Source organism: Zosterops lateralis, assembly GCF_965231275.1.
Source record: "Zosterops lateralis genome assembly, chromosome: 19".
NCBI lineage: Eukaryota > Metazoa > Chordata > Aves > Passeriformes > Zosteropidae > Zosterops > Zosterops lateralis.
Genome location: NC_139779.1, coordinates 4,849,587 through 4,872,110, shown reverse-complemented (window position 1 = coordinate 4,872,110; position 22,524 = coordinate 4,849,587). Strand labels below are relative to the sequence as shown.

General features: G+C 52.6%; 1 protein-coding gene across 3 annotated transcripts in view; it reads right to left on the bottom strand.

Annotated features, from left to right (window-relative positions):
* SMG6 (SMG6 nonsense mediated mRNA decay factor) overlaps window positions 1-22,524 on the bottom strand; it is a gene marked incomplete at its 5' end in the record, with an annotated part of 104,496 nt that overhangs the window by 49,742 nt on the left and 32,230 nt on the right. For all 3 annotated transcript variants that reach the window (XM_083875070.1, XM_083875071.1, XM_083875069.1), the window contains 2 exons: window positions 2,834-3,002; window positions 3,523-3,639. In XM_083875070.1, coding sequence (XP_083731196.1) covers window positions 2,834-3,002; window positions 3,523-3,639 — 286 coding nt within the window. The remainder of the gene's footprint in view (window positions 1-2,833; window positions 3,003-3,522; window positions 3,640-22,524) is intronic.

The following is a 22,524-nucleotide window of genomic DNA, read 5'->3' as shown; positions in this document are numbered from 1 at the left end:
ATCCATCTGCCGGCTTTCGGCAGCGCTCACCCCTCACACCTTTCCCTCCGCCTCTGTCCAAGGGGGAAAGCAGCGAGCTGAGGAATTTGGTGTGGGGTTGGTTTTTTTTTTTTTTTTTATTGTAAGGACTCAAATCCAGCAGTGTGATAAATGCATCCGAGCTACAATTAGGAAGATATATAGCATCAGAACGCGAAGGTCTGGGCAGCGTGGTGAAACGCGGGCTCTCCAGAGCCCCAGCTATGTTTCCCATTATGTAACCCTGGTCATGGGCAGACAGCCAGACTCCAAATGAAAAAGAGACTCTGGCTTGGCACCGTTTCTATTTTCCTATCCTCATTCGGGGTCAGCGCAGTGTCATACAGCTGCAGAGAAAGCTCCGGGGATTAAACCTGGGAAAGACTCCAAGACCAGGACCCGGGTTCAAGTACCAGCTGAAAGCAATAAACCAACTGCCACAGCTGGGCTGAGTTTAGACGTTCTCAAAGTCCCCCAGCCCTCTCCCATATGAAGAAGGAGCGTTTGCAAACATGGCAAGAGAGGCCTTGGGACACACAGCCCTGGCTGAGCCCTGCCAAGCTGCCCTGCTGGCCACGAGCCCAGTCCAGCATTCTGGCCCTGGATGAGCTGTACTTTGATGTGAGCTCTGGGCTCTGAGTGGGCTTCCAGGTGGGTATGAGGCCTGTTTTTTCCAGAAGCTTTAGCATGTTCATGGCATCTCTGCAGGGTACTGCTGTGCTTCAGGAGATTTCTACATCCTTTTTCTATGCCCATGCCATCACAAGAGGCAAGGAAAGTGGTTTAAGAGTATCCAACCAGCTTCTCTGTTGGCAGTGGTGGGATCTCACGGCACATCCCAGCAGCAGGAGCATGTGTGACACGGCACAGGCCCCTCACTCAGCTCTGTAACTTGGCATCTGCACTTGCTCCTCACATGCTCTCCCTGCTCCTGAGCTCACCCTGCCCATAAACCTTGGCTTACTCCACCACGCCTGCTGCTCTGACCCATGTTTTACTTCTAAACTTCTTTGAAGCTGTTCCTATCTAAACCCCTGGACTCGGTGGCTCTACCTGGTTCCTGAAGAGCCCCAGGGCAGCCAGCAGGCTTGTGTCAATAGAGAGCTGAAACACTAACCCAGTGCTCTCATTTTCTTTTCCTATCCCCAGGGCAAATGTTGCAAATCCCAGGTCATGCCCAAGAGCAGAGCTGGTTCCCTGCTGTTCATCACTACCTGTATCTCCATGGAAACTCAACCACTGCTATTCCAGAGTCCTGGACCACCAACACCCATCCATACAAGAGGTCTGGGCTGGAACAGCAGCCTGGCTAAGGGAGATTCTCCATGAGAGCCAAAGAGCACCAGGCTGAGAGCCAACATGGGGCAGGATGGGCATGGTGGGACAAAAGGGACTGCTCAGCCCACCTCTGTGGAGAGGCCAAGCAAGACAGACACACTCATCCCTCCACTGAACACATCAGGATCTTGTGGAGCAGAGCCCCCAGTCTATGCCCACCGCTCCCCCAAGAGTCCTGGGGTGGGCTGCCACCACCACCACCACCACCTTCTCCCACCCCAATGGGTGAGCAGGAGCACCTGCTCTGTCACCCTGGGGGGACACGGCTCTGTGCCCCACAGGAGGAGGAGCAGCTTGTCCCAGGGCAGGCGCCGAGCGCTGGCTGAGCGAACCCAATCAGAAATTCCATCTCGAGGCTGCCCGTGGCCAAGGGCTCGGCTGCTCCCTGCGCAGGCAGCGCCAGGGGAAGGGGGGATTGGTGCAGCCGGCCTCACGTGACGGATCCCAGTTTGAGTTCCTGCCCAAAGATGGGCAGCAGTTCACATGAGCAGGCAGCGGTCCCACACCGAGCAGCCGACAAACAGAAAACAGACTCCATCTCCACAAAATGAGGCCCAGAACTTCCTGTGTGAGATTTCCATTTCCTCAGCCAAATGAAAAAGAACTGGAGTAAGAGGCAATAAACCAGGAGAGCAGGACTGGACCTGACGCACGGAGCGGGGACCCATTAATGGTTAAGCCACTTTGCTGGATTACTCTTAATGCGCCTTCCCATCACCCTGGGTTCTGGCTCCTTTGGATTAACAATAAGACGTGATTTCAGGCTCTGGATCCGGAGTACCGGAGGCAGATGGAAAATCCTGCGGGAAAGCAGCTACAGAGCATGCTCAGACGCTGCTTCGCATACTCCATACTTGGCCCCTCCACTCAATTTTCTGTCCAAAAATATGCAAATTGCCTAGTCCGCATTATGGACTAATGGGCTGGAATCGGCCAGTTTAGAAAATTAACCCTTTTGTGAGTTGCAGGGTAGGGACAAGCGGTTTCTGAAGCAGAGGGGAGGTGACTTTTGGAGCTCCAGGAACAGGCAAGCTGCTCTAGGCTAGCCCAGCCCAACCAAGGTTGGCCTGACTCAGTCAAAAATAAGGTAATAAAACGCTTCTGCTGGAAATGGAGTTCCCTCTGGTCCAGAGGAAGACCCTGACTGTCCAGCTGGCTGGGCCAGCAGAACTCCTAAAGGAAGGGCATCCCAACAAAACCAGATGCACATCCTAAGCAGAAAGTATAAGTCCACCTCATAATCCATCTTCTAACACATGGACACACAGGGCAGCCACCAGGCCCCTCCAGCCCCACTCACACATCAATTAAGAAGTCACTGTGTCACCAAGGGTGACAAATTCCCAACATTCCCTGGGCAGTGGGCCTTGCCTGGGTGCTCAGGTCATGGTGTCACAGCCAGCAGTTAAGAATGAGCAAGGGGGAAGGGTGGCATGAGGAGTTCAGGGAGGGAGCAGAAACCAGAGGGTGCACGTACTGTTTGGGGAGCTCAAGAGACGTTGGAGGAGGATTCCAGGTGTCCGGGTGGCCAAGCATCCAGTCTGACCAGACCTTCACACTGGGGAGCAGCTCCTTCAGGTCCTGGGGCAAGGCAGAGACCTTAATGTCGTCCTCTTCATCCTCCTGCTCCATCTCTTGTGGCTGAACTGCAAATACAAGACGGGAGAGCTGAGGCAGCTCACCACAGCCAGGCTCAGGCAGGGACTGGGAAAATATGACACAGATCCCAACATCCCAGCCTTGGACACACAAGGGAACAGCCACAACCCACAACAAGCACAAAGACAGATCTGTTCTCCCTACACAGACTGGCCTGGAGAGCAAGCTAGGGTGTTTGTGATCCCTTTTACTGTGGGCAGCAGGGTGCCACTGCACCAATCACACAGATAGGATTCCCAGGTCCCAGTTTTGGGAAGTTTCTCAGTTGCTGGCAGAAAGCATGGCCTCAGTCTATCCCTTTCTTCCAAACACTTCTGTCTGCCACGCATCAGGGGCTTTCCTGCAGCTGATCTAGCTACAACCTGGGCAGAGCTTGGGATGCTTGGGGGGGAATCCCAAGATCCCATGAGAGGGGAAGGGACGTAAAAACTAGCAGGGAATGAAGGCCTAACCCCCTCCAGGCTGCCTCGTGGGCCTCTGCATGGATCCTGCTGCTAAGCCCCTTACCTGGCACACATTCCCTCAGCAGGTTGGTGCACCTCCTCACCAGGAGTGCAAACATGGAGAGCCCCAGGGCCGTGGCCTGTTCCTGGATGACGGAGCGGCAATCCTCAGAGATGCACTCTAGGAGACAGAGAGGCTTTGGGTCAGATGATCCATCTGGTTTTACCTCCACAGCCTTCCTTTCTGCATCCCACGAGGGGCAGGGGTGAGCAATTCCCTAATTTACACCTGTCCCAGATGTAATTGTTCCATGTAGGGAGGGAAAAGGTGGTGAGTAGCTGCTCTGGAGTGGGAAGAGGATGCAGCCACCCTGCCCACACCATGCCCAAGCCCATGGCGTGTGCTGAGCCAGCCAGGATCACACTGGCACTCAGGGCTCCCAGCACAGAAGCTGCTGCTCGGGGGCTGATGCCTTCCCTGGAGGAGGGGACTATGTTTAAGTGTTAAAAGGGTAATTAGCTGCATGTTTGATCTCTGTCCCTGCTGGAGTTTTAACCTCAGCAGCTGAGGAAGGGGCTCCTCCCCATTAGCTTCACAGTCACACAACAGCTTGTCAAGAGAGCTTAATTGGAACTGTTACTCAAGGAGATGCCACATGACCACAGCACTTCCAAACAGAGCCGGCTCGAGTGAGAGCAATTCCCCCCGGCACATCTACACCCAGCCAGAAACCACTTCTGAGGCTGCTGGGAGCAGCGGGGAGCTGGCTCGAGGGAACTGCCTGGATCCAGGCATGGGTTAGGCTGGGAAGGCCAGTGGGACATGCCAGCCTGCCCCAGAGCTCCCAGAAGGGGTTTAAGCCTTAAGGGCAGCCTCTGCTCTCCCAACTCCCTCTACTCCCCATGCACATCCTCCCAGGATGTGGGGGAGTTGCTGGCTGGGGAGAACCCACACATTCATTGACTTCCTACCCATCAGTGCTGTTTGCTCTGTGCAGGATGCTCCTTGCTGGCTTACTGCAGGATCAGAGCTTCTGAGAACAGCTGCCTCAAGCCAGGCAGAAGATTTTTACAAACTCACAGATACTGACTGAACAGGTGAGTCAAACCCCAGGACTGAGATAGGGAGGGAGAGCCCCCAGAGCCCCAGCACCAGCTGCACGTCAGCACGGAGGTGTTGGGAGCTGAACTGCCCAGATATGGCAGAGCAGGGATTTTGAGCAAACAGCAAGAGGATTAGAGCAAGACACCGAGACCACGTTTAAGCTGAGGCTAGCAAAACACCTGAGGTGCACAGAATAAACAGTGGGGTTTTAAGGACAGATTATTTCAGAGGAGTGGGGTGTGAGGTCAAAAAAAGACAAGAATGCATCAAGAAAATACAGGAAAAATAAGGAGGAACTTCTGAAGGCTGGATTGACAGTTCTTACAGCTATCATTGAGTTCAGCACCCAGTGTGGAGGGTAACCCAGGGTGGCACCAAAGGCATGTGGTAGCTGAATGAGGGTGCTTTGCTCCCAGAGCCAGGGCTGAGCCAGTGCTGCAGAGCAATGGTAGGAAGTGCTGTACTGCAGGGGCTGTCAGCTTTTGGAGGAAACATAAAACTAAAGATGTGACCACTCTGGGACAGTAAATCTCTTTCATGAAGCCTTTCCCACAATTAAGAGTGCTAGTCCCAGTGCTCTGGCCACAGTCCAGTCCAAGATATTACTGTTGTCTTCCCCGCGCTCCCTCCTCCTGCACTCGGGTGAGATGGTGCACTGCCTTCACTTCTTGTTTTAAATGGACACACAACAAGACCATGGTGGTCCAGCTGCCACACCTGAGTCTGGCGAGTTCCCTGGGGGGTGAAAATCTCTGGGCATTTGAGCATGGACCCCCACACTTTGAGTGGGCAGCACCCAGGATTCCAGGGACTGCGCTCAAGCCAGACTGAGGTGGTGCAAAAGCTACATCCTGACACCCTCCAAAACAGGCAAACCTTAAAGGTGTTTGTGATGGTGAAGGTGACAAGCATCCCATATTTTAGGCTGTATTTCAGAGACTGGCTCCAAAAGCCGGACCAGTGCTCTGTGGTGGCTGTGGCCAGGCTTGGTCCCAGTCCTCCCCACTGCCACCAGCAGCTCTTACTGCAGGCTGCAAGTTCCCCACACAACATTTAACAACGAATATACAGTAAAAAGTTTCCTGCATTTGATCTGTGGCAGGTACAGCTGTCCATCAAACATCTTGTGGTGCTGCAAACATGAACTGTGTGCCCACCAGCTCATAATGCCACGGTGTTCCAATGTACCCCCACAGTGCTGAGCCCTGGTACAGCCTGCAAAGCTGCCAACTGTGCAGGTAAGAGCATTAGGACACCCACACTTAAGGACTGTTGTCACACAGTTCCAGCTCAGCTACCATGGGTGTTGTCAGCTCATCATTAAACTCATAAAATGCACAAAACTCCCCCAGTTCTTAAAGTTCATTCACCGGATGAGCTCATCAGCCTCATTCCCAGGAGGCTCCTCCAGCAGAGAAAGACAAACATCCAGGTGGGTGCTTGTTCAAGACCCCTGAACATGCACCAGCAAAGGCTCTTAAGAGCTTAATTGTAGGACAAAGGAGGAAAAAGCACCATAAATCATGAGAAACTTTCTCTCTGTGCCTTTTCACCACTTTCCTCAGGAGGCTGGAGCTTTGGCTTGCCCTGAGCTGGGAGCCAGTGGCCAGAGCTAACAGAGGCTGTAGGGACAAACCCCAGGCTACCCCTGCCACAGGAGACAGACAAGGTGAGGGTACATCAAAGGGCAACTTGGGGTGTTTAAACAGAAACTTGTAAAATGTTTTGAGTGATGGCAATAAGGAAACAAACTCTCTGTAACCACTCAGTGTCTGAGCCTACCCCGGCACTAAGAGGAAAACACTTTGTAGAAAATATGCTGAAATGAGGGTTGGAGCAACAAATCTGCTCTGGAGCCCAGAGGGCATCATTACTTCTGAGCTGAGCAATGGTCTGTGCTGCTGGTAATGCACATTGAGACACAAACTTATTGGAAAAGAGATGTTTTTGGAGGATGGAGTGACACTTAGGTCATTTCTGTCCCTGCAGTTGCACAGCACTAGTAAAAATGGAGATACCAGCTGCTTCAGACCAACAAGAGCAGGCAGAGAGATCCTGACTGGCCAAGTCAGGGCAAACTCTGTAATTTCCAGATCTGTTTCCCCAGATCCACAGTGGTGCAGGTGAAGCAGAATGAGTGTCAGGTCCACAGGCAACTATGCATCCTACCCTGCAGGCTGTCACCAAAAGCTTGGTGACAGAGACTTCAAGTGGCATCAATGGCACCCCGACAGCTAAAGCTGCCACAAATCCACTCCACTTCCTCCCCTGAAACCCCAAATGAGGCTGTAATCAGATAACCCTCCCAATTCACACCCAGCCACGCTGTGCAGCTGGGGCACACCATGGAGGTGTCAGGCAACTGTGGAAAGAAATCACAAACAAAGGAAGGGGCCACGAGGTCACAAGCTCTGAGGTAGTTGGAGCTGTGGCTCCTCTGTGCCACCAGCAGCCACAGCAGTGACACTCCACAGGAAATCATCCAACACCACCAACCACAACACATTCACCCCTCCACCTTTCTCCTATTGTAACTCCCTGTTAATGCCAGCCCTGGATAAACAGCTCCTGTCACGTCACTTCTCAGCTCTCGCCTGCGCAGCCACCCTGTGAGCACCATCACACAGCTTAGGGCTCACAAATGTCAACTCTTAGCTGTGCCACTGCCTTCAAAGGTGCTGCGTGAGTGCAGAGGCGGGTGGGCAAAGCTGGCACTGCTGCCTCAATAAGGGCTTGTTAAACCACAACCTAAGGTCAGGGCTCCTGCACTCACAGCCAAGATTGACTCAGGGTAAATTCACACCCTCGTTCTGTGTTGCTGTACCAACACACAGTCCCTGGAGCCATGCTGCAGCAACAGCAGGGAGCTAAGCTGGCCTAAAAAACCTCCTTTGGGGAGCTTCCTGAGGCTGGAGCTGTTTCTTGACCACTTGTAGCTCCACAGGAACATCAGCAAAACTCTGGTCTGTGGAACTCTGCATGGGGCTAGAAAGGAGTAGACAGAGGATTTTAAAGCAGGAGTGTCACCAAACACTTTGAAACTACTGATTTGTACTACTCCACACTTCACGGGCTGAATTTGCCTCAAAGATCTGTCTTTCTGCACCAGAAAAGTAAGTGAGAGTCCTGCAGACCCCTGTGAAGGTCAGGCTCTGGAGGCCAGACTGGCAGCAGGACATGAGCTGTGACAGTCCTGAGTACCCTGCCTGACACTTGCCACTTGTCAGCCCCTTTTCTAGCTGGCTCAGACTTTGCTGAAGTTTCCATGCTAGGTGCTTGTCTCAGCCTGAATTCTCCTGGAAATCTTCAGCCAAAACAGCTGGGCCACTTGTGAGAATGAGGCTAGGAAACAAGAGAGTGGCTTATCCCTGTTTGTAAAAAAAACACTTACAACCTTTTCCTTGAGCTAATCTAGCAACTGCAAATGCTGGAACAAGGATCTGAGATTTTGCTGCAGAATAACCTTTTTACCAGAGAGTTTTCCTGTCCTACTAGAAATCTGTCCACACTTGGCCAAGCTATAAACATCTGAAAGACAGCAGTTTTTCCATACTCAATAGGAATTTGTTTCAACAGTTAAAACCTGCTAAGATTTCACCTCCCTGAGCATGTTCCATCTTCCTATCTTCCCTCACCTGTGTTACAGGCAGCAGAGCAACTGCCCTACTCCCATCCAGCAGGTGGGGACTTCTGTAAAAACGTCCTTGCACGAGTGACTGCTGCTTGCTGTGAGCTGGAGACTGGACCCAGACTCCTCCAACTGGTGTCCAGGTGATCTGCTCTGAAGCAGAGCCCGAAGGTGACAGAGGGAGAGGGATGAGATGGAAAAAATGGGAGCTGATGAGCATCAGACTGCAAGAACAGAGCAAAAGCAACTGGGAACCAGTGATGGGAGGTTTTTCTGAAGATCAAGAAGAGGAGTTCTCCTGTTTCTTTGCGTGTAGGAAAGAGGGATTTTTCCAGCTGAGGTCTGGGCTGCACAGAGAGCACTGTTTTCCTACCAGGAGGCAGTTTCCTGCAGGGATTGGATCAGCAGCTGCAGCGCCCTCTGCAAGCTCCTACCTGGGTTCTCCCAGTGTCTGTGGGCTCTGCTCCCACCCAGCCCTGCAGCAGAGCCCGACCCAGGATTTCTGCAGCCATAAATCTACCTGTTCCACAGGGGAGAGAGGCAGAGAGAAAAAGGGGACTTTTGTACCGGGGAGAAATTTGTGTTTTCTCTGAGAAGGTTATATTCATGGAAAACATAAACCAACTGTCGTCAAAGTCGTCTGAGCTCAGGAAATGGAGCGGCCGGGAGAAGGCTGCCATGTGGCCGGATGTTATGTATTTCTAATTAGTGCTATACATCTTTCAGCAGCGAGTGTCCTTTTGCTGGGAAACACAACGCGCTGCCCTTGTTATTGTAACTGTCAGAGAGTGCTTAAACAGATAATCTCCAGGAAAAGTGATAAACACATCCCCTCTCCCACTAGGGTGTGCAAAACAGCAGTGCCAAACCTTTATTAGGGCAACACAACCAACCACAGGAAATGGGAATGGGAAAAGAGCAAGGGGCAGCCGCCTACGAGGAGAGGGATTTGCTGGAGGAAGCTTCTTGTGGCTGCTCGAGTGCCATGTGCTGAAGGAAATCCTGCAAGGGACAATTGGGCCACAGTGAGCACAGGACACGTGGGCTGCTCACAGAGATGGGGCAGGGAGTGAGGGCTCCCAGCTGTTCTGCTCTGAATGTGCCCTCAGTTTGGGTGGAAGGGAGCCACAGCAATGCCTGAGCTTACAAGCAAGTGGACATGCTCCTCTATCCACCCATCCCAGCTAACAAAACAAGGAACGCTGAAGCATGCACAGTTAAAACAATCCCAGCCAACAAATCTCAAAGGAGACCAGATTCCTTTGATTGAAGCAACCAGACTGCTCCAGCCAAGGGTCAGGAGGTCTCCAGTGGGACAGTCTCCATGCTGGCTTCTCCATCCTCACCTGAGCTGTGGCTCCAGGCTGGAAAGTCTGGAGCAGTGCTGGCAGCAGGTGATCCCAGCACTGGCAGAGCAGCAAGGATGTGCTCTGCTCCCAGGGAACAACAGCTGAAGCCACCTTTCCTGGTGACAGGGTAAAGGACTGTATGGGAAGGCACTCAAAAGAACGAACAGTTCTATGGACACAATCCCAAGGATGACATAACAGGCTGGCCAGGGGACACAGGAACTGCAGGAGCTCGGTGAGCACAGGGCTGGGGGCGAAGGCACCCGGCTGATGTGTCAGCACATCAACTCTGCAGGCACAGACAACTGATTCACCAGCTGGCTGCTGCCCTGAGGGGAAGAGACCCGAGCTGGTCACCTCAGAGCTGACACCACCTGAAGGCAGTTCCTTTGCTCCCTCACCGCTCAGACACAGCTTTCCCCGTGAGTCACTCCCCACCAGACACAGCCCTGGCACGGCTACAGGGCAGCCCCCCAGGGTGGGGCTGTCTGCAGGAAATGGGTGAGGAGAGCCCTGCTGCCGGCCCAGGCTGGTGAAGACCGCATACAACCACGGGAATATAAAGCAGCAACAGTGAGGGGGATGCTCACAGCTGTGGGGCATTTCCCCCTCGCAGGGGACCTGTGAGTCACTGGCACTCCCAGCTCTGGGAACTGGCGAGTCACACACGCACTCATCTGCCCCCGAGAGAGAGCCTGGGAACCTGGAGGCACTGCTCAGCCCTGGCTGATACCCTGGGAATGATGGGCAGCTTTCCTGGAAGGACGCTCCCTGACTCTGAGCAAACAGGATGGCAGCCCCAGCCCGTCCAGCACTGTGGCTGAGCTGAACATCACCACTTGCAGCACACAGGGCTGGAACCCTCCCAAAGCAACCTCTAGATTTTAGTAATAACCTGGATGCCCCCAGTCCACCTCCCTGTACTGATGTCTCCCCACGGAGAGGCAGGAAGGTCCTGGGAGGGTCTGGGTCACAGCAGCAGCACCGGGGAACTCTCTGCACGTGTTCCCAGAGCAGCTGGGGCCGCCCAGGAGCCAGCAGCTCCCTCTGCAACCCTGACTTGTCCGAGGGAGGGAAGGAGGGAGGCCTAGGAGGTGAGGAATGCCGGGGGCCTGGGGAGGATGGAGCAGCTCTCCCTGTGGAAGCCATTAGATATTCAACACTTCATTTGTTTCCAGCCGTCCTGGACTGCAGCGCTGGGCTCTAGGACGGGAGGCTCTTCTCTGACGTAACCAGGAAGCAGCTGCAGAATTAAGGAATCCCTCATGACATCATAAAAAGGGTCGATGGTTTACAGGGGAAGGTATAAAAATTAATGACATATTCCCACCCGAAGCAGAGAGCCTGCCCAGGAGCCACAGGGGAAGCCGTGCTCTGCCCGACACCAAGGGGCTGCCTGCCCCAGACAGCTCTGTGCTGCCAGCTCCCTTTGGCTGATCCAGGAGCTTTTCTCTGGCTCTGATCTAAGCCCAGGCAGGGCTGGATCCTTGCACCTGGGGTGCGATAACCAGCTCAGTATATCCTTCCTGGCCCTGATGAACAAAGCTTTAGGGAATGACTTTAGGGACAGCTTTCTTGTGTACTCAGGGCTGGCCAGGAGTCAACGACAAAAAACATCATTGTGAAGTGACTATTAATAATACCAACTTAATAAGAAGTTATTAATTTCTAGAGGGAAAGCAGACACGTGCACAGAGTGTCCACAATGCCCCAAATTCTGCAGCTCAGGAAGACCAAGAGGACCTGCAAAAGAAGGCAGTGGCACAATGTCTCTCCCCACCACACAACCCGGGCTAGGTCAGAAAGAATGACATTAGCCTTGAGGACAAGCACAAAGCCATTTCCACTTGAAAAGGGAAAAGGATAGTGGTTTAAAATTAACTACAGCCTTTTCCAGGAAATATCAGTGGAAAGAAGCAGCCATTTTTAGAAATGTTATTCTCAGAAATTTCCTGAAAAGACCCATCAGTCAAAACACAGATTGAAGCCATTTCCACTTGCACTAAGCAGCACTTCGGAGCTCTCCCTACACGCTTGGGGTGCTTGACCCAGCCAGCAAGGCCAGGACCCTCTGCCCCCCTGACCCCAGCAAGGCTGTGGAAGTCAGTCTGGGACATGGGACAGCCCATACAGAGTCAGAAACACTCCCCCTGCCTGGGGACACACACCCATCCCAGTTGTCACTAGTCACATTTGCACTGAGACATGCCAGTCACAGCTGCAGAAAAGGCACCTCCAGGCTCATCCATGCTGGCAAACCTGGAGAATTGCCAGAGAAACTCTCATTTCTCAGCACTGCCCTCACTGGAGCGGCTCCGAACACAGGAGCTGATGCTGGCACTTGTGACACAGGCACAGCAAAGTCTTCACTGAAGGTCCCCAGAGCCACAGGTCCTGCTGCCAACAACTGACAGCAACGTGAATTTGACCCGTCTGGCAGCTAAAAGGCTGGCAAATCCAAATGTATGTAACTCCTGGCTGGCTCATAAGGAAGCGTGTCCCTTCAAGCTGGCATGCCGGCTCATCAGCATATCTATAGCTCCAGACCAGCCTGGCACCAGCTGTCTCTTCCTGTGGAGGGAATATTTGCCATAAAATGCACAAGCAGGATGCCACTGAAGATGCTGCAAAGGCAAAAAGTCCCAAAGGCGAGCAGGGTGTTCAGATAAAACAGGGAGTGCTGTGTGAAAGAAGAAAAACATGGATGATAGAAATGGAAAAGGGTTTTAAGGGCATTGCAATGATGCAGAATGAAGAAAGAGAACCCCTGATGGCCTATCCTCTGTCTGCACAGATCTGTCAGCTCTTTTTGAAGATGCCAGAGCTATGAATCTCACCAGAAGAGCCAGTCAGGAGCAGGGGAGCCCAGCTGGGTTACACAGCAGCACGGCAAGAACTACCAGCATCCCCCCAGGAGCCGTGTGTGCCCAGCCATAACTGTGTCAGATGTTATTTACAACAAGGAGGAGGTGTGAACAGGGCTTCCCAAGAGATTTCCTCTAGCCCTGAGGGAAGTTTTACCAGGACAAATAGCAGCAAATAACAGGCAGCATTTTGCACCCCTCAAGCTCCTGCTGGGGGTGGGCATGTCCTTGACAGCAAAATGTGAGCAGACAGCCTGGAACTGGGTGTGAATCTGGGTGAGCACTTTGAGCCTGCAGCTAAAGCTCGTGAGAGCAAGTGCCTGCAGACAGGAGCATTCAGAGAAAGGAGCCTTTGATGGGGCAGACACAGCAAAGTGTGGAGCTTCCTTTTGAGCACATTCCCTCCTTTGCTGCTTGTCTTCTGATGGCTTCCTGAGGGCCCAGTTTGCAAAGCAAATGCCAAAACATGAAGTGAAATCCGTGCCCTCCTCCCAGCTCTTGGGAAGCAGGAAATCCCAGGGTCTTCATCAAATGCTTGCAAACCTAAACTGCCTCCTCACCTCCCACTCCAGCCTTACCTGGTCCCCCCAGCCTCCCTGGCTGACAGCAGTGGCACCCCCAACCCAGGACACTCCACCAAGAGGGGCACAGCCCAGCCACTCTGCCCGAAGCTTATTCTTACCTAACAATTTCCATTATAAGACCTTGGTTTCAGTTCCTAAGAACTTTGCCAAACTTTAACCATTTAGGCTGCAATCCTTCATGCCAAAAGCTTTCTTCAAGCTAAATTTATTGGGAAAATTTCAACTACAAAGGTTCAGCCATTTGCCAGAATGAGGTTAGGGAAAATATATTGTTCTTCTCAAGTTAAAAATTCTTTGACCATTTCAGCAAAATCCCTAGCACCTTCACACTTGGAGCAGGAACCAGAAATTTGGCAGGGGACAGCAGAGGGGCCTGGGTGTGCCTTCTGCCACCTTCATCCTGCTTTGCCAAGGTGGGGACCTATGGAAATCTGGGTGCTCATTATCACACAGCTCTCTCATGCCACTCCAACCAAAGCAGCAGCTGGTTCACCTGCTCGGACTAAAGAAGAATAAACCAAGCCAAATGAGGCACTGGAGAGGGAAAAGCAGGTGGAAAAGGGGGCTGAAGTGAGGTACAGCGTAGCAGCCGCTTCTCCAGCCCCCTCACTGCTCTGCTGGCACCATCAGTGGCTGCTCTCCCCAGAGGATCCCAGCCCCACACATGCAGCATTCCTGCCATGGCAGAGCCTGGTGTGGTGCATCCAGATTTACATGCCAGCCAAGGATCTCAGATGAGGTCAGCCTGGTTCCACGGGGGAGCTCGTTTTTCTGAAAACTGTGGAAATTACACATACAAAAAGCTCTCAAAACACCAGACTTGGAGGCATCTATGCAGCTTCAAGTCAGCTCCATCACACTTACTCACCATAAAGCCGTCCTAACGACACATCACTTTTTCTCCCCTCAAGGTACCATTTTCAGTCAACACAGAAAATTAACAGGCAGCAGAGACCCTCCTGCAGAGTGTTCTGATGTGCTGAAATGTGCACGTGTTCAGTGAGGCTCAGGGCTGCAGGACAAGGTCATAGTTTGGGGGATTAAGATGGAGAGCTTGATTCCATTCTTTGCCTTAGTCCTGAATTTTCAGGGAGATCCAGAAGTCCCCTTAACTCCTCCCAGTGCAAAGTGCTCAACTATTGTGTCCCTCCCTCACTTGTTGGCTGGCTGGTGACACAGAGGGGATGGAATTGGCAGACACTGGGCAACTCTGCTTTGAGTAGGATCAAAGGCAGTTCCTGAAGGATTATGTTTTTAGGAGAACTCCATCTCCTGCATCTCAAGTTGGGCAGTCAAGGGACTAGAAAATCTGGTATTTTCCTTAAGCTCAGTTCCCCATCATGGTACCTGTTAGAGGTACCATGAAAAAAGGCCCTCAAACCCAAGCTTTGAGCACACACCAGTGAGTTTACACCATCCAATTATTTGGACCTGAATCTTGTAGCTTTTCCTACACTCCCTGTGGCACCAAGCACAATGATAACACTTGATCAGTGGCTTCTCTGGAAAACTCCCATGAGAAGGGAAAGAAATTTTACAAGCAAAAGGACAACAGGAAAATTGAGCCTGGGATCTCTTTGTCCTGTCATCATCTTGTCATCACAAGAGGCTTTGTGTGCCTTACACCACACCACAAGTGCCACTGGGCACAGCCTTCAAGGCTCACTCTGTTTGGAAACAACCCCTCAAAATGCTCCTCATGAGCCAGAGGAGCCACCTCTGGTGGTGATCAGGGGCTGTGGTCTTCTGTGGAAATTTGGAAACAACTCAGCTCCAAGCGGTGCCATGCAAAGGGAGGTTCTCAGGTGTCGAGCGAGCGATTCCCTGCGGGAAGGGCTGTGACCACAGGCACAAACCCACAGCACGCAGAGAAACCATTCCAGGAAGTTTAACATCCGAGCCCCCCTGTTAGAAAATACGATCTCAGTGCTCCAACAACTCACGCGGAGCTGGAGCCTCGGGTCCCGACGCATGTGCGGGCTCACACAGGCGATGGAGCCCCCGCCACGGCACTCAGGAACTAAAGAGCCTGAACCCTCCACATTCATTAACAAGCCTAAGACATCACGCTTTTATGCCAAATTCCTCTTTTCCCCTGTGACCTGAGATAGGATTGGCACAACTGTGATATTCCCCGCAGCTACCGTTGCTGCAGCATTCCCAGCATGGCAATCCAGAGGGAAAAGCTGTGCTGGGGGTTGGTGGGCTTGCCTTGGGGTGCCCCAACACCTCTTTTGTTTGCTGCTGTGTCTCCTGGCAGGAGGACACAAGGGAGCTGCGGGCTCCAGCGCCGTTTCCTGCAGAGATTTGAAAACCTGTTGCAGTTCCAAAGCGAGCTTCGATTTCACTGTGACCAGCAGCTCAGAGACTCATAGTTACTATACAGCCGAATAAAATATTTTTTCATAAATTTAACGCCAGCATGTCTGTGTTTGGAAACTTTGAAAATCCATGTTGTATGGTTTACTGCACTGGAAAAGGTGCCAACAGAGTTTCAAAGGAAGGGAAGTGTATAACTGTTTCCTTTCAAATGTATTTTCCAATGGGATCCATTGAGGGAAAAGGCTGGAACTAACTAAAACATTATTAAAAACTGTTATGAAAAGAGACAGAGAGATGGAAAAAGATAGACAAAAACTCCAATACACAGCTGAAAGGGAGGGAGGGAGACAGGCGGCAAGAAAGGGGATATGGGCAGAAAGACACTTTGGGTGGGGAAAATGGGGCGAGACGGGGAGTTTTAACTGGCAGTCACCCTTTGTGGTTTCATATTGTTGCAGATCAATTGATCAGGATTTCAAGTGCTGCTGGCCCGGTGGCACAAGGCGAACCACAGAGTTGGCTGCAAGCGCAGCCCTTGCGAACTGCTGACCTTCAGTTTTCAAACCAAAAATATTCCTTGGGAAACGGTTACACCAGGTCCCAGCCCCGAGGCTGCCAAGCGAAAAACAAGCACTACGGACCTGAAGGAACGCCCCGAGTAACTTACACCAAAGCAACAACCAGGGCTAGTAGCCTGAAGTAACTCCCTGGTGTGATTCAGCCGGCAGTAACCGCGCGTGACATGTGTGCAGAGGGGCTTGGCTCTTCCGTCCTCCCGGAGCGGGGAGTTCTCCAATCACCCTCCGTCGGGATGAGCGTCGGCCCTCAAGCCGCTCCCGCTCCGTTGGCCACACTCAAGCTGCTCCAACCAAGCCTATAAATACCAAAGCCATCGGGTCCATATAGTGCAGCCACAGCCTGATTCCAAAACCACCGCTCCGGCTCCAGGCGCAGCCCCGGGTTTGCTGCCCTGCAAGGGAAGGGGGAGCCGAAAGGGGCTGAGAACTCATGTTTTGTCAAAGATTTCAGTGCCCTGGCCATCAGGAGGCCGCCAGGGTCGGGGCTGGATGTCTGTTGCTCTGCCAGGCTTCAAAGAGCCAGGCCGGGGGTGGGCAGAGCTCAGCGAGCGCCTGCAGAGCTCCAGGCCTGTGGTTCCACGGGGTGTAGTAACCCTGGGCTGTAGCACACATGTCGAGGGATGAGGGGAAAAAAATAAACAGACAGACAAAAGAATGAGGATGCTCTGCCAATTCCAATTGTGCAGCTTTTATTTTAAATGCTTATCAAGCTGAGAAAGAGCAGAGTTCTTGGAAAACAAGGTTTCCTTTCTTCCCATGCCAGTGTCAAACACCCTCAAGGACGGGTACAGCACGGGCGCTCGCTGCTGGCCGCCCTCTCTGCAGCCGCCATCCCGTCCCGTCCCACTCGCTTCCAGCTCACAGCCCTGGTGTTTCTGGTAAAAAGATCTCTCTGTGATTTTTTTTCTTTTTTGAAATATATATATATATATATATGAAAATTTTTTTATTAATCTCCAATCTGGCTGGGTTCAAATTATGGCCAATTACCCACCAACACTTCTCGCTTATAAAATAAATTTTTACGGGCCCTAATTACTGCTTTCGCTGAACTGCTCTACAGGAAGCAAGAGAGGCTGTGGCTCTCTCCAGACGGCAGCAGACAGGAAAGCTACGAGTAAAGAGAGGACGGAGGGGGAGCGCGGCGCCGCCGCGTGTGCCATGCGCACGGCGCTGGCCCGGCCGTCAGTCAGGGCCGCCGTCAGCCGCTGCACCCACCACCTGTGACGCAAGGATGCTGCTGGGGACACGAGTGACGGCCGCAGCGCCACGCCGGGATCCGCGGACGCGAGCTGGAGGGGAAATCGTGTTTGGAAAAGGGCTGCATCAATCACACGTGACGGAGAGGCAGAGCTGCCTCCCAGCCCAGCACAGGGGTCCCCCCGCAAGCAGCGCGGAGGGGAGGCGGCTTCACACAGCCCGGCGCCCACCTTTGGTTCTCTCTCTGTTCCAATTGCAGCTAATTGAAGGAGACGCAAATAGCAGAAAGGCAGAAAATCCCTCTGAGAACGCGAAGCATCCAGCCCTGCTCCCTGCTACACACACACACACACACACACACACACACACACACACACACGCTGCTGCCTGCCAGCACGGCACAGCCCCAAAGGGGCTCCCCGGGTGTGACAAATGAGCAGAACCCACCGGGTGACTGCAGCCCACAGCCCGTCCTGCCTGAACCCCGCTGCTCTGGGGGAAGCAGGGAGAGCAGAGAGCTGCTGTTCTCCATCAGGGAACACCCTCCGTGGCAGGAAAGCCGTGGCAAAACCACCGGCTGCTGGAGCCCTTCGCAGAGCGGTTGCCACGCAGGTATCCCGGCTCAGCTGGGGAAACACTGCTCTGTGAGATTGATTGATTTTTTTCCCCCCCACCCCTTTCTTAACCAGGATTACACTAATTTCCAAGGTTTAATGGAGTCCAGCTGTGATGGGGAGGCAAGGCTGCAGTAGTACAAAGACCTTTGCACGTTGGTGCAAACTTGTACAACGCTCAGCACACACACACACACACACACACACACACAAAGCCCTATAAAAAGGATGCACTGCAGCGGGATATTTTTAGTCTTGACAATACAGCCCTAAAAATACGACTTTGCTAATACATCACTACAGAAATATTCCCAGTGTCCATTCAGGAACGGTTTAAAACATTTATTTTTGTTTCCTTTTGCAATGGTCAGAGAGGAGGGAGAAAATAGAAACTCATTGATAAGAGGAAACGAGAGAGACATGAAAAATTGAAAACTACCTAAAAGCTCATGGAGAGGTTTATTTTATTAGTTCTTAATAAATATCTTGCAGATTTCCTCAGGAAATACACCAGATCACATGTAAAATAGTTTGGTACTGATGTCAACTGTGTCAGCATATGAAATCTATTAGGGTGAAGCCACAGCAGGGTGATCAGCGTGCTGAAAAACTGCACGGCACTGAGGCGAGGGGGGGTGGGGGGAATCTCACGGCCCTTCCAAATTCTTCGAGAGGTAAAAAAGTCAGCCAAGACGCAGAGAGAGAGAAAAAAAGATCCCACATCCTGCTTTGCGCTGCCAGCAATGTGAAGTGCCCAGAGATTAATTCTATGTCTGGCCTGGAAATGTGACTTTAAAGCATTGGAGGGAGCGGGGAGGAGGAGGAGGAGGAGAGAGGAACGAGAAGGCCAGGAGAACCGGGACTGGCACCGTGCCACCGACCCCCCTCCCGTCCCTTCCCAAGCCGTGTTTCAACGTAGACAGCAGTAAAGCCCAACAGACGGCAGCTCCCGGGGCTGCCAGGGCCTCGCACCAGCTGGGGTGCGTCTCCCGCTCCCCGTGCAGATGGGGCTGGGAGCATCACTTCCGCTGCGCCTGCTTCTAGAGCCACCCGGGCCCATGTGGCCGCCTTTGGCCGCTCTCCGCCACGGCCCCGAGCGCGGCTTGGGGCCCCCCGGGCGGGACGAGCTCCGCTCCCAGCACCAGGCACGAGGGTTGTCAGCCCTTGGCTCCTCGGGATGAAGGGTTTATGCTGTTCTCAACCCGCCTTTGGCAGCTGGAGCCTCCTTCTCCATCCCCGTGCCATTAGCCGGGGAGCAGGCGCTGCTTACGCAAGACGGTCCAGCTCCGCTCCCGCGGCCGGCGGAGAAGCACCGGGAGTTCACTGAGCCAGGGTCAGGAGGCCAGATGATCCCAGGAGGGATGGGAGAAGGGGGAATGGAGAAACTCCACAGCCGAACTCATCCCCATGGGGTATCTCCTTCCCATTCCACAGCGACGTGCTCCTGTCTGCTTCTTTGGGGTGGGACTTGAGAGCCTCAGGGGCAGACAAATCACTCGTGCTCTCTGTGTGTCACCTACCAGCCAGCCCTAAAGCCACCACGACCATCACCAGCCATGCTGACCAGCATTAAAAATGACTGTTCCATTAGAGATGGGCCATGTGCCTTCAGGGCTGTCACTCAGCTGGGGTTAAACTGTCCTGGTCAGTGAAGATGGAGTGAGCATCACACAGCCTGAAGGTCACACTTTCCTCCTGATTGTCACTTAGCCAGCTCTGCGCTGCCAAGAACCTGCTGCACAGCACATGCAGCCTAATTAGGGAAAATAAAAGATCTCCACACCTAAACCTGTGTGGGGTCACCTCCTCAGATACACTCAAGAGTAGAAACACAGCCTTGGCTGTGCTGCCATTCCTGATCTCAGCATTAAGGCAAGAAGAGATCCCAACAAGCCTCCCCAACATCGGGCACAGGATTCCCAGAGGGACTGGAAGAGGAAGGCAGGATGGAGCTGGCAGGGGATGAGCCCGTGGGGCAGCCCCTGGGAAGGAACTACCCTCACCGAGCTGGCAGGCTGTACCCAAACCTGCATGGGGCATGGGGCGGGCAGTCCTCCCTGCCTACACCTGGAAGGTTATAAAACAGCCCCATAAGCTCAATCAGGAGTTTTAAAACTTCACAAAGCAGCATAATTAGCCTAATTATACAGTGTTCTCTCAGAGAATTAAACAGAAATACAGTAATTGACTTGGTGCTGCTTAAAAGCATGAGGAAATCAAAGGTGCAAGGCACATTAAAGAATCAGAAATATCTCTTCAAAAGCAAAAGGACTTCCTGTCACGCTGCAAACATCTAAAGCTTCACCAAAGCTGCTGCACCTGGTGCACCTCATTCTGATTCCCTGGCACCCCTCTTTCTCCACCACCAAAGCTGGGGAGATGCAGAGAACCTGGGACAGCTGTCTCAGCACCTCCTTTCTTGTTCCATAGCAGGACAGACGGACACAGTGTGCCACTGCTCCATTTCCCGCCTTTCATTTTACACAGCAACGCTGCTTCTTCATCCAAATAGTGGTTGGATTCAGCATTTGCAGAGCTGGCCATGCCTTGGAACCACAGCAGAGCCTCTGCAACCTCACCTGTCACTGACTCTGTCCTGATTTGCTGCTTGGGCTGCTGAAGCTTGGCTCTAAAGCAGACTCGGGCTTTGTGTTTACAAACCATTTCCCCTCAATTTGTTGCCCTGAAATGAGATCCCGGTATCACCTCATGGAACAGCTTCAGATGTAGGGATGTGACTGTGTGACAGGCAGACCAGGCAGAAGCCTCCAGCAAGCTCATCCCACACCACTTGATGGGGACTTTGCTGCACTTGAGCTGGAGGGCAGGAGTGGAGAGTCTGACACACCAGCAAACACTCAATTTTGCTGGAAACCTTTCCCTTCCCTGCCACAAAGCCCTGCTCAATCTTTTGCCTCCCAAGCCAACGTCTAGATTTCAGAAACCTGAACTGCCAGTGGAAATTCCCTGCAGCGCGTTGATTATTGCATCTCCTGCTGGCACTTGTGGCAAGGGGAAAAAAAAGTCACATGGCTTTCTGGACACACGTTTCACTAAAGGAGTCTTGCATCAGAGGGCAGAAGCCAGCAGCCAGGAAAATAACTCCAATTACGGTAAATAAATCCCCAAATATGTGACAATCTGCCTTTTAAACAGGAAACAGAGGGGAATAAGCAAAGGAAGACTTTGGTCTAAACATTGCTGCCACCAGCCTTAAGAGCCCCAGAGCAAGACTCTGAAGACACGTCTGGGCCAGAATTATTTTACCTGAACTTTACTGATGTGTCTCAAGTCCGAGACAGCTTCCTTCCCTGAAGGGAGAGGCGCCGACAGTTCCCAGCAACTGTGCCAACCTCCAACACTCCCAGTGGCTCAGAGGAGAAACCCTGGAGAGTCAGCTGCCATCTCTGGACACGTACGTGTCCCTTAGGAGCCTCAGCACAGGAAGTTGTGTGGCTCCTGAGATGAGCAACATATAACTCTCTGTACCACTTCAACCCTTCCTCCTACTCACACATCTCAAGGTCTGGGTTGTGTCTGGACACAGGGAGTAGCAGATATCACTAAACAACAGGTTCTGTGTAAAAGTCCTTTGCCAAGGCAGTGACATCAGAGAGCCAGCTTGCTCAGGAGCCCCAGTGCAAGGCAGGCAGCAAGGGGAAGGATGGACACCAGAATCATCCAGCCCTCCTCTGGGTTTCCTGATTACGACTCGAACGCAAAGCAGATACAAGCAGCAATGTGAAAGGAGGGGAAGGATAAATTAAACATCCAGTTCCTCCAAACTTAAGGCCTTGGGAAGTGTTATGTCTTAACACCACCTCGCTAAAGACAGCACTGCCCAGTCTCAGAGGGAAAATCACACAGCAACTGCCAGGTGCAGCTGGAGATCTCAGCACATACACCTCAGTCCACAATTGCTGTACATCAACCAAAGCCCCAGCACCCAGAGAAAGCCAGATGTCAAACTGCTCAACTCCAGCCTCCCTGCATCAAGTGGGCTTTGCACCACAAACCCAGTCCCCAGGCAGGTGGAGGGACCTCAGGCTCTGCTCTCAATGGAGCACAAGGCTGCAGATGCTCAGTGTCCCCCAGACACAGCCCTGCAATGTGACATCTTCATCAGCCTCCTGGTTGCTTAGCCCCAAGGTGTCACAGCCCACAGCTGAAGTGTGTATTTACCACACAAAGAGGGGAATTAAGAAAAAAGGACTCAGTTCTGCCCCACAGACAGGGAAAAATCAAGTTTCTTCTGCCGCTGTCTACAGCCTGAGGTTTATTAAGCTTTCTTTTGTGCCTAATTTTAAAACTCCACCAAACCAAGACAGTTAGTCACCCACAGCACTGCTTTATTTTTAAACTCGGGCAAATGCACTGGACTCTTGCATTCGACTCCCTCCACCTTTTCTCAGCTCCAACGTGCAAGATGTGGTTAGAGATTCATGAGAAGACAGCGAGATGAGGCTGGTTGCAGGTGATCAGAAGGTGCTTCCTCTGAGCCTCTTCTCATGCTGCACTCTTTGAGTGACTGTCCGAGTGGCAGAAATGAGCCCATGGCAATGGTCAGAGCTGAGGCTCTGCTGAGGGCAGACACCACCAGCCCCTGCATCATCTCTAGGGGTATTTTAAGGGTTCAGGCTGCAAGCCTGAGCAGGTGTGGTCAGCAAAGCGAGACCTGCTGTGTCCGGCACAGGGCTATGAGTGGGGCGGGATGGCAGCGGAGCCAGCTGCTGGTTACCACAGCACGGCCTTAGCTCAGGCCTCTGACCTGTGCTCTCCAATGGAAATGGGAAGTCCTGTACCTGCTTAAGCTCTTCAGGGG